The 11,966-nt window shown below is 35.0% G+C and overlaps 1 protein-coding gene across 1 annotated transcript; it reads right to left on the bottom strand.

The window, feature by feature from the left end:
- Positions 1–7,683: 7,683 nt before the first annotated feature.
- Positions 7,684–11,540, bottom strand: LOC122304963. Its single transcript, XM_043117224.1, has 3 exons — positions 11,289–11,540; positions 10,795–10,913; positions 7,684–7,964 (listed from the first exon to the last, which is right to left on the bottom strand). Exons 1-3 carry the CDS (start codon positions 11,444–11,446, stop codon positions 7,945–7,947), a joined length of 297 nt encoding a protein of 98 aa, XP_042973158.1. The 5' UTR covers positions 11,447–11,540; the 3' UTR covers positions 7,684–7,944.
- Between the last annotated feature and the right edge of the window lie 426 nt (positions 11,541–11,966).

The following is an 11,966-nucleotide window of genomic DNA, read 5'->3' as shown; positions in this document are numbered from 1 at the left end:
ATACATGGGGCCACAACAACTGTGGAGTATGTATTTTACATGTTAAGTCAAGTTTGCATAGAATACATGGGGCCACAATAACTGTGGAGTATGTATTTACACGTAGAATACATGGGGCCACAACAACTGTGGAGTATGTATTTTTCATGTTAATTCAAGTTTCAGAATAAGTTCATGTTAAGTCAAGTTTGTGTAGAATACATGGGGCCACAACAACTGTGGAGTATGTATTTACACGTAGAATACATGGGGCCACAACAACTGTGGAGTATGTATTTTTCATGTTAAGTTAAGTTTGTGTAGATTACATGGGGCCACAACAACTGTGGAGTATGTATTTTTCATGTTAAGTCAAGTTTCAGATCAAGTTCATGTCAAGTCAAGTTCAGTTCATGTTTCAATTTAAGTTATGTCAATTATGCTATGTTGTACACCAAGTTATGCTTTAATTACTTATGAATTTGATTATGCATTTATGCTTTTACTGTCATGCATGCATCATTAGCTTGTGTGGAAGTTTTTTGTTAACTTACTGAGATTTGTAATCAAATCTCACTTTGGTAGTCCCAACTACCATTCCCCCCGAATGGTAGATCTTGTTATAGGACCTGAAGGAGAATCAGGAGCTGATCAACTAGACACAGTTGACTAAGCGATGGTGCGACGTCAATATTAATATAGTAGTTAACGTAAATTACTACTAGTACAATGGAGTTGCATCTTTAGTATTTTTTGGATCATAACCATTTTGGACTAGTGTTGTGATCTACTCAATGGGTCTTTATGTATGAAGTATGTTTTAAGCATTTGAGATATTTTCAATTTGGTGCATAGTATTGCTAAAAAAAAAATTATCCGCTGCGAATATTGCATAATGTCATATGCATGTTAGGAACATTGCATTTTATATGTCATGAACGGGGGCAGGTAACCTTGTATTGCATGTCTCGACGCTTCAAATGTCCGTCCGATCCCAAACGAAAATTTGGGGGCGTCACGTGGGCTCTTTGGGGTGCAATTCGTGAATCCCTAAGGAGAGAATCACACTTTGCAATTCGTGAATAAGTGTGATTCAATCTATCAATCATATTGCTTTTGTCATTCAATCTTGTTTCTTCCATCTACTTTCTATTGTTATTGTTATTTTGTGTGCATTGTTCTTGAGTGTTCTTCGTGTTCTTCATATCGTTCCCGAGTGTTCTTCGTGTTCTTCATATTGTTCTTGAGTGATCTTAGTTGTTCTTCAAAGTTCTTCATATTGTTCTTGAGTGTTCTTAGTTGTTTCTTCAGAGTTCTTCATATTGTTCTTGAGAGTTCTTCGTGTTCTTGAGTGTTCTTTTGTTCTTGAGTGTTCAGTGTTTGTTCTTAGTGTTGATTATTCGTTTGCCTCATTTGATCCATCCAAGCACTTAGTGCCAACTACTAAAGTGTTTGCCCATTTCCATCACTCCATACACCCATCTTTGCCCAAACACTTAACCACACCATACCCAAGCGGTCATATTGACCACTATTATTTAAGAACCAAGCAAGAGAGGAACAAGAATCCGGTCATCACAAGACCACCATTGGCGTGGAGGACTTATTGTCTAGGGACTTGACCGGGGTCCCTAACACGGACGCACGCCGCACGGTACACAGTAAACAACTTTTCTCCTCATCTTTTGATTTTCTCCGTTGAATTTTTTTTTTTTTTTTTTTTTTGAGTTTTGATTGGAGAATCGGAGATTGGAGGAAGGATGGGATTGAATCGGAGATGAAGGATGGGATTTGTGAATTGTGTGCTGTGGATTCGTGTAATTGTGTGATTGTTTCGGATTGGTATATTTTTGGATTCATTGGATTGTTTTTTCTTTTTTGTAAATTTCATTGAAACCCTCCCCTAAATTGATTTAGGGGTTTCATGATTGAAACCCCTAAATCAATTTAGGGGTTAGGGTTTCGGATTGGGACCCTAAATTAAATTAGAGTCCCAATCCTAAACCCTAATTTTTTTTAAGGGTTTCATTGATCGAAACCCCTAAGACATAGCTTTGAATCTTAATTCCTTTGATTCCAAAATAGGAATGATCAATTTTTAATTTGTTGCTTGTAAATATGTAAACTAATTATGCTTTTCATATTGTAATTTAGACAAAAGATTCATACAGTCTTAGATTGTATAAATTTCATGTACTTTCTTTAAAAAAATTAAGAAAAATCAAGGACTCATATGAAAAGGAAAAAAAATTATGGTGGGCACCTCTTTTTCTCATTAATTTTATACGGGACTTTCACCTTTTGAGTTTATATCTAGCACTACTCATGATTAAATATGAGTTAAACATTGTTTATTTGTTCTTTTATTTTTATTTTTATCTTAAAAAGACAGTTTTCTCAAGTGATTGAAGATATAGAAGCTCAACATTTTGCACAAGTAAAATACAAATTAGCTTGTCTATAAAAATTATAATTAACCTTCAAAACTAAAATTACTCTTGCAATGTGATGATATATTCAGATCATTTGCTAGTTTTGAAGGGCAAAATTTAATTGAAAAGCTTGGTCACATGCTTCATGCATTTCAGCTTTGAAATAATGATGTGAATGCAAACATTGTATATTATGGTATTAATGTAATAACTCTGCCCAATAATAGGCTATGCTAGGTTTTTAATTTTCTAAAGAAAGTTTTCAAAAAAAAAAAAAAAATCCAACTTCAATCTAAACATCTTTTAAACATACAAAAAATTTTATTTTTCTCAAGTAAAATTCTCACATAATTATTTGCCAAGATTTTTGTGGGAAAAAAAAAACAAAAAACAAAAACCATATCCACTTTCACTAAAAACATGAAAGAAACACATCTCACACAATATGAATATTTATCCAACTATTTTGTCAAATCTATTACCCACAATGCAAACAACTTCTTATTTTTCTATTTTGTTGACAAAAATTATCAAAGATTTCATTAGCCATAAATGCTCAAATGTTGTAATTAATTTATGATAGCCATTCTAACTCTACAAAACTGGCTATCCAAGGAAGAAGGTAAATTTTCAAAATAGGAAAAATATCAAATCAGCCTTTTGCTTATTAATTTATGAGAAATGCTATATGTCTCATTGGGTTCTCTCGATGGTGGGTGTCGATTTTTTTTTTTAACTTAATGATTAAAGAAGTATTTTTTTAATGATATTGTAATTTTTTAAAAAATGATATTAAAGTATTTAAAAAAATAAACAGATTAAATATGCTAGCGAGAAACCCCTAAATCGATTTAGGGTTTCGGATTGGAACCCCAATTTGGGGTTCGAATCCGAAACCCTAATTTGGTGGTTGGGGTTTCATTGATTGAAACCCCTAAATTGAATTATATGGTTTCAATCAATGAGGGGCCTAATTTGATTTAGGGTTTCGGATTGGAACCCCAATTTAGGGTTCCAATCCGAAACCCAATTATTTTTTTGATGTATGCAGTTTTGTATGCAGTTTTTGCTGATTGTGTTGGATTGCACTTTGAATTTTATTTTTTATTTTTTTGTTGGAGAATCAGGAATGTTTTCGAATTTCAGTGATAGCTCGCCTTCCCCAGCCAACACCCCTACCCCAGAAACTAACCCTATTCCTATCCCTATAACGAGTACACCTTGCCCTGCTCCGAAACCCCCACAGGGCAAGAAACCTGTATCCATAGTTTGGCAACACTTTACCAAACTAGAGGGTGGTGACCCCAACAACCCACAAACTAAATGTAATCACTGTGGGAAAATGTATGGATGTCACTATAGAAAACATGGTACATCCCAGTTGAAGGTCCATCTAGAGGAACAATGCAAGAAGAGTCCAATTTTAAAATCTTTAGTAGAGAATGGTCAATCTAGACTAGATTTTAAAATGGCGGATGGGAGTAGTGGGGCCGGGGGGCCAACATTGAAGGGGTATACGAAGTATAACCACGATGAGTGTAGAAGGAAGTTAGCTCGTATAATTGTCATGGACGAGCTGCCTTTTCAGTTTGTGGAGGGTAAAGGGTTCCAAGAATTTGTCCAAGAGTTGGAACCGAGATTTGTACTTCCTTCTCGTCACACTGTGGCAAAAGATATTAAGAAGATGTACCTCCGTGATAAAGATGTTTTGAGGGGCCAATTGGCAGGTTTGGTAGTTTGCCTCACTACCGATGCTTGGACTTCTATCCAAAATATGAATTACATGTCGTTGACTGTGCATTTTGTTGATGCTGATTGGGTTCTGCACAAAAAGATTATTAAATTTTGTCAAATAACTGATCATAAGGGTGAGATGATTGGGAAGGCCTTCGAGGCCGCAATAAAGAAGTGGGGGTTGTAAAAGGTTTTGTCTGTATCAGTTGATAATGCGTCGTTTAATGATGTCGCTTTGGGATATCTAAAGAATTATCTTAAAGATGCAAATAAGACATTCTTGGGTGGTGAATACTTGCATGTTAGATGTGCTGCACATATTTTGAATTTAATTGTGACTGAGGGGTTGAAAGATGTTGATGACTCGGTTGCATGAGTTAGAACGGCTGTGAAATGGGTGAGTTCTTCTCCTTCTAGATTGGAGAAATTCAAAGTTGCTGCAAAGGCTGCGGGCATAACATCGAAGAATGGTCTTTGTACTGATGTTTCTACCAGATGGAACTCAACCTTCTTGATGTTGGAGGCGGCCCAAGAATATAAGGCAGCCTTTCAATTATTGGGTGATGAAGACATCCAATATGTCAAATACTTTGATGAGCACGGAGGATCACGAAAGCCTAATGATGATGATTGGGTGGTAGTTTCTACTTTCGTTGATTTTCTTGGATTATTTTATGATGTCACATTGAATATATCTGATTCTTTGTACCCTACATCCTATGGGTTTTGTCAACAAATATGTAAGGTAAAAGAAGAATTAGAAGATATGCGTAGGGGTTCCAATGAAAGGATGATGGGGATGACAGTGAGCATGATGCTAAAATATGACAAGTATTGGAGAGATTTGACTAGAATGAATATTTTCTTATATGTGGCTATTATTTTTTTATCCCCGTCTGAAAGTTTTAGGCTTGTTATATGGGTTGAGACTTGTTCACAATCAGGTATGGACTGAACTTATTGGTGAATTGGCCCAAGATATCCTGAAAAAATTGTATGATGAGTTTAATGCAATTAAGAGTGGTACTACATCGAAGACACATACACCGACCCCAACGCCTTCTACAGACACCGTGACTGGGCCTCCTAAAAAGAAGCGCAGAATGCTGTGGACTAAGACTCTCGCACAGAATCTCACACTAGTCAATCAATCTACGGAGGTCGTTTCTGAGTTAGACAACTATTTGTCAGCGGATATGGTCCAAGATGATGATGATCATTTCGATATATTAGGATGGTGGAAGAATGCCTCAAAGAAATATCCCATCATTTCTGAGATTGCCCGCTGTATTTAGGCCATCCCTATTAGTACCGTTGCCTCAGAGTCAGCCTTTAGTACCGGAGGTTGTATATTGAATCATTTCCGTAGTTCATTGTCTCCTACAACTGTAGATGCATTGATATGCACACAGAGTTGAACGATAGGAAAGAATATTCATGTTCCGGATATTTTAGATTTTAAGGAGACCGATGAGGGTAGTGATCAGTTTGGATTTGGACCACCTGGTAATTGTTTTTTATTTTATTATTTTAATTTATTTATATTCATTTCCATTTTATTGTTATTAATTTTAATATTAATTTTTGTAGTAACACATGAGACGTCTAGTACCTTTAAAACATAAAAATGTGCTCAAGCCCGGGCCGCCCCAACTGTCACACCCATTGACTCAAATACAAGCCACAATTGACAAGCCTCTTTAGAATATTCAATTTTTAATTATTTATTCAAATTTTGTATTCAATAATTTGTAATGTTGATACAATGTCCCTTTGACACTTTTATGTTTGTAATTGTTTAGCCTTTCAATTTTGTAATAGCTTAGTTATTATTATTAGTTTATTATGTATTAGACTATTAGACTAGTAACTTTTCTTAGCCATAAAATCAATTACCATCCATAACACTTTTTTTTTTTTTAATCTGGTTTTTAAATTTTTTTTCCTTTTTACTTATGATTTTATGGGCTGAAAATGAAAATAGTTTACAAGTTTTTTTTGAGCAAAAAATACAACTTTGTGGGCCATTTTTGGCCCATTGCTGAGGTGTCTGGGCCCAAAATGGCCCAGAAATTGCTTATGGGCCCAAGGCCTAGAAGGGGGGCGAACGGATTGCCCCCCCACATCGTACCCCGTCATGCGGGACGAGGTACCCCGCCTCCAGTGTGTGGGGGCGGGGTACGGGGAAGTTTTTCCCCATCCGCCCCATGAGGGGGCGGGGGGCGGGGTCTACCCCGCACCGTATGGTGCGGATAGCACCCCTAGTCAAGACACTGAAACGAAATATTTCGATATTTGTACTATTTTGAAATAGTCGATATATGAATAAATTATATATATAAATATATATTATATTCTAAAATAATAGTCTATATATGAATAAATTATATATAAATATATATAAATTATAAATAGCTTGATTTGAATTGAATGTCAAAAAATAACCTTGTAATTTGAAGAAATGAAAAAAAAGATAAAAGTCGAAATACATACCTGTATAGGCTAAAATATAGGCCAATACAAGCCGAAATATCAGTTGGTATTATCGATATTTGAGACAGTACGAAACATGTGTAATATATGTACCAGACCAATAGCTGGTATGAAATATACCGGCTAGTATATTACGGTATTTAAAACAATGCTTCAAACATTAGACTGATCAAGATAGTTGCACTTTTTGTTCAATATTTTATTATTTTTCATATATTCCAATTCAGAAGTATGATATTTAAAAGGGGCGAAGGGGAAGAGCACATCAACTCACTGAGCAATGTCTGCCCAAAATTGAACACCGCATGTATTGTAAATATTCTTACTATTTATTTATTTATTTTTATATCTGTGGACGTCCGAGCCAGCTTGCGCGCACCTTAACTAATCTCATGAAGCTCTAAAGTTAACGACTAAGTAAACCTACAGTGACCCTGAGAAAACTCAAACTAAATAGTCTTACTATATATTTTTATCAATGGATTTCGTACAAAAATACAACAAAGCCATTAATCCTCATAAATAAATGTTGTCCTCCGTCCTATATTTTGTCATTCTTAGATACACCAACTGATGTATCATATTTTACAGGACTTTCATTTAAGTGATTAGCTTATAAATCCACTTAAAATTTGCCACATCAATTGGTGTTATTGGACAGATGACAAGAATCAAGATGAAAAGTAGCATTTCTCATCGTCAAAATATTGAAACCAAAAGCATATCAAATTTGACAACCAGCCAAGACAATGTTCAAGATGCAAGCTTTAATCAATCCAGACAATAAACTGAAGAAAGAACTTAACCATCTTCAATAACTGAGTGACTGTGACTGCGCCACAAAGAACTACCCTTTCCACCTATTATGAGAGCCCCTCTTATATTTATTTTTGGCTGGCTTTCTCCAACATATATGACAGTAGTTCTAAACAGGTGGTAGTGTAAGACCAGTTTCTCAAATGGAAATGAATAACCTGATAAATGCCTGCGCAAATTTGTTAATATAACATGTAATAGCGAAAGAAAAAGGCTATATACTACTTCGTTAACATACAGAACAATGCATACTTCATTAAGGTTATCAAAAGCTCAGCCAAGAACCTGGAAATGAACGTTCCAGAAACTATATCCAAAGAAAAGATCAACTTGAAGGGGAGCAGTCTAAGCATCAACTGACATCCATTGAAGCCAATGCTCTTTATAAATAGCAGAAGAACAGTTTTGAGACAGGCCTCTAAAGAAGAACAAAAATGAAATTGCCATCAAATAGAAACCGCTGCCTTGTAAGAAGTTGGTGCTGCAACGGTCATAAAGGCATTGATATCCCTGCAATAGAAAAGTTTGGTAATTATATTAGAGGAAGCATAATGATGTATATATTGTTACCTACATACACACTTGTGATCAGAACTCACTCATATTGAGCAAACATAACTCATGGTTGACTGACACACGATTGGTGCCATTCTACTGTATATTTGCATATTTTCTGTTTTGGGAACAACTGTGTGCCCTTACACAGCTAGCAAAAAAATGCATAGCAAGCCACTTCAGGTGGGATTTTGGCCTCTCCAAAGAATTGCAGAGATTGTTTCCTTTTTAAATCTATCATCACAGCTTGCAAGAATTGTCCAACTCAAGCATTACTTAACCGCTTTCTGATCACTTAACTTTTGACTAAATAGAGTTACTTAACTGGAATAGTTAATCAATTTTTGACTAGTGAACTTCTCATTTAGCTTATTTGAAGTTTGCAAAGGCAAAGAAGCACTAGACCTAAAGATACCAATGTCATTGATACCAAATGGGTTTTAAAGAACAAAACTGATGAAAACAGTATTGTTGTTACGAACAAGGTTGGGTAAGTGGCACAAGGATACACACAATCGGAAGGTATGGATCTTGATAAAAAAAATTTTCCAGTTACTAGGTTAGAATCAATCAGGATAAAAGAGAGGCTTAAATATTCCGGTGCTACCTCCCAAGCTTCAGCTCACCATTCTGTCTGAACATATAAACTGTTAGTATCTACATATCCATGGTCCACCTCCAGTAGACAACTTAGAGCCTGTTTAGATTAGGGGTGTAAGCTGGTTGGACCGGATCAGAAAAACCGACCGGACCAAACTGTAGACCTGTTGGTCTTGGTCCCATAAATTGTGGACCGAAACCATTCGGTCCAGTCCAAGGGTCTATAAATTTTGGACCGGACCAGACCGAACCAAACTCCTATATATATATTTTAAAAATATTTTTAATAATTTAATATATTATTTTTATATAGTAATTATATAAGTTAATAATATAATTTTCATGAAATTTATTATCATTGACTATATAAAATATTTTTTTAATGAGTTAGTTACATAATCTACATTAATAATTCACTTATTTTTAATTTAGTAATTTAAAAAAAAATTATTAATTTATTTGGAAAAATAAAAAGAAGAAAAAAATCAAAAAAATAATTGGACTAGACCGACTGGACTGGACTGGACCAATGCTACCAATTCAGTCCAATCCCTATGGATGTTCGGTCAGGTCAAGTATGGGGAAAATGATGGGTTGAAATTTCCCCTCGGACCGGACCGATTTACACCCCTAGTTTAGATAGTTAGAATATCTCAATATATATGTGAATGGTAGTGAAATGATTTGAGTTAAGATATTTTATTGGGTTTGGGAAATGAGAGAGAAAATGTTGAATAAATATATTATAAATTTAAAAAATTGTTTGAATATAATTTTTTAATATAAATATTTTTAAAATTTGAAAAATAACATTGTTTTTTGCATTTTGTTTGAGTATTTAGGAAAGTTGTTATGATTAGGTAATGATTAGATGAAAAAGTTAAAAATTTGAAATTGAAACGTGTTTTGTGTTTACATGTTTGGGAAATATCTAATAATACTTTAGAATAATTGTGTTGCCAAACGGACCCTTAATCACTAGTTTACTCAGAGCAAGTTCCAACTAACTTCTCAAAGAAAATGGGGAGCTAATTTCATGGGATTCTTTTTTGATAAGTATTTAAATATTTTATACCACCAAGCCAATTATCTAATTTTTTATTTCATGGGATTCTATCAGGAAGTAATTTAAATCTTTTAACACCGATGGCACTAAAGACTTCAAAGAGATTAGCTCTGTTTCTTTTTCGCACTGGTTGAGTGCATCCTTTTGTATACTTCATGTGTACTAGGGTTGTGCCCCTCTGCAATTTTAATAAATATACATTACAGATTTAATAACAAAAGGTTGGTTTATTAAGTCCAGATATTTTGTATGAGTTCACTCATTAAGCGTGATTTGAGAGTTCCATAAGTCGAAATATTAAATTCTCCATTTAATGGTCTACTTTCTCCACTGAACAAGACCACGTGGAAGGTTAATCCTGTGGGATTCTGTTTAGAAGTTTGTAATAGAATTCAATAAATGCATTTGTGGAAAACTAGAATGGGCATGTACCATATAGGATAATTTGAATAGAAGGGGGGCATGGCACTTTAACAGCCTGGAATATAAATCGACTCATATTCCCAAGCCTAGATTAATTTTTTTATATAGGAAAATATACCCAAGCCTAGATAATTGCCACAGATCTTTATTATTATTATCATTTTTTTGACAGGGTGTCCAGAAATAGTGTCCCGACTAATCCTGGGGGTGCACAGATCCTCAACAAGGAGTTTCTCACAAGTGCACCTCGGGTAATTCAAGAGAAAAATCTCACAGTCCAATGGTTCCTAGAGATTGTTTCCACTCAAGGGGATTTGAACCTTAGACCTGAGGGGTAGCATACCCCCAAGCCCAAGGCCTTTACCACTTGAGCCAACCCCTAGGGAATAATTGCCACAGGTCTAAGTTAAGTCAAGATGATCAATATCTATCCTACCATATAGAGTTGCAATTCCGACTGTCTCAATGCAAGTAGGGCCAATGAGAGAAAAGCTCATCTGCATTTGGAAATACCATTAATGAAATTCTCCTAGTCACACTTACAAGCAGGCGGCGTGCACTAAGCTTCCTGTTCTTATACATTCCAGGTTCATGCATTTTTCAGCAAAGAACTCTAATGCAAATTATCTCTCTGCCACTATATGAAACGTCAAGTTAATGACCAAGCATCAAACAAAATTGGTACATGTGACATACCTTGAGGAACTAAACTCCAGCTCTTTGATTCAACAGACAAGCTAGATGTCAGTCGAGCTGACGCTATCGCGCTGTGCAATGGCATGATTGTCTCCAGGCTGCTTAACTCCACCGGCAATCTAAGCAAAAATAAATTACCACAAATACAACAGTAAATCGCTGTTCCGTTACAGGGAAAATTTAGGAAGGCAAAATACTAAGTTGAATCTTCTTCTGCTCTCGTTTCTTTTTTTTTCTTTTTTCTTTTTCTCTTTAAGATTGGAGGGAAAAGAAAAGAAATAACACAATTTCCCGTTAGACTCAATTTAGGGAAAACTCTTCGTTTATTAGGTCAGTTATATTAGGTCCGCATACTTATCAAAAAAGTTATATTAGGTCCTCTTATAAAGGCCAATCCGAAAAGATTCAAAATTTTCACTGCCTTTTCTCGGAAAATAGCATAATGTAAGAAAATAAATAAATAATACCTAGAGATAAGAGTAACGGGATCTCACCGAGAAATGCGAGAAATGCGTCTCGCAGAAACAGAGGTGTGCGACTGAGAGCAGGTATTGAGAGGAGAGAGTTCAGGTGCGAGCGATCTCTTACCGAGTTTGAGAGCAAGGGGCTGTAATCTCGACGACAACCTTGAAATCACCTTAGAGGACGCCATTGTTGGCTTCGTGTAGAGCTGCTATTAGCCTACTCCTGGTCTGTGCTGTTGTTTCGAGGTACCGAAGGGTTTTGACCGAGAAAGGGGTTTTTTTGACTGAGGTGGTCGACACCAATTTATAAAACGACGCCGCTGGATTCTCTCATTCAAAATTCCTAATAATTTTCTTCAAAATAAATAGTTTCAATAAATAAATTAATCATTTTAAATTCTGAAAAATTATTGGAAAATCTAACAGATAAAAAATTATTTAACCAAACAAAAAGTTTAGAAAGACAGAAATTCTAAAGGAAAGACTACAATGCACATCCATCCAATTAATATGTGATTTGTTATTTTTATATTTTTATTTAAATACATACATATTTAAGCATTAAAATAGAAAGACAAAAATAACAAATTACATATTTATTAGGTAGAAATATATTGTGTAAAAATTCCACTCAAAATTTTTCTTACAAATAATGTTACTTTGCCCCTCCATTTTAACCACTGATGCATTTAATTTGTTTTTAATTTT

Source organism: Carya illinoinensis, chromosome 3 (genome assembly GCF_018687715.1).
Source record: "Carya illinoinensis cultivar Pawnee chromosome 3, C.illinoinensisPawnee_v1, whole genome shotgun sequence".
Lineage (NCBI taxonomy): Eukaryota > Viridiplantae > Streptophyta > Magnoliopsida > Fagales > Juglandaceae > Carya > Carya illinoinensis.
The sequence above is the reverse complement of the archived record's forward strand: the minus strand, read 5'-3'. Positions and strand labels throughout refer to the sequence as shown.

Excerpts from the sequence above, each read along its gene's own strand:
- LOC122304963 (XM_043117224.1), bottom strand. The coding sequence starts at position 11,446 with ATGGCGTCCTCTAAGGTGATTTCAAGGTTGTCGTCGAGATTACAGCCC. Across the intron at positions 10,914-11,288 it reads CGCATTTCTCGCATTTCTCG|ATTGCCGGTGGAGTTAAGCA; the intron begins GTGAGATCCCGT and ends ATTTTTGCTTAG. Across the intron at positions 7,965-10,794 it reads CTGGAGTTTAGTTCCTCAAG|GGATATCAATGCCTTTATGA; the intron begins GTATGTCACATG and ends TTTCTATTGCAG.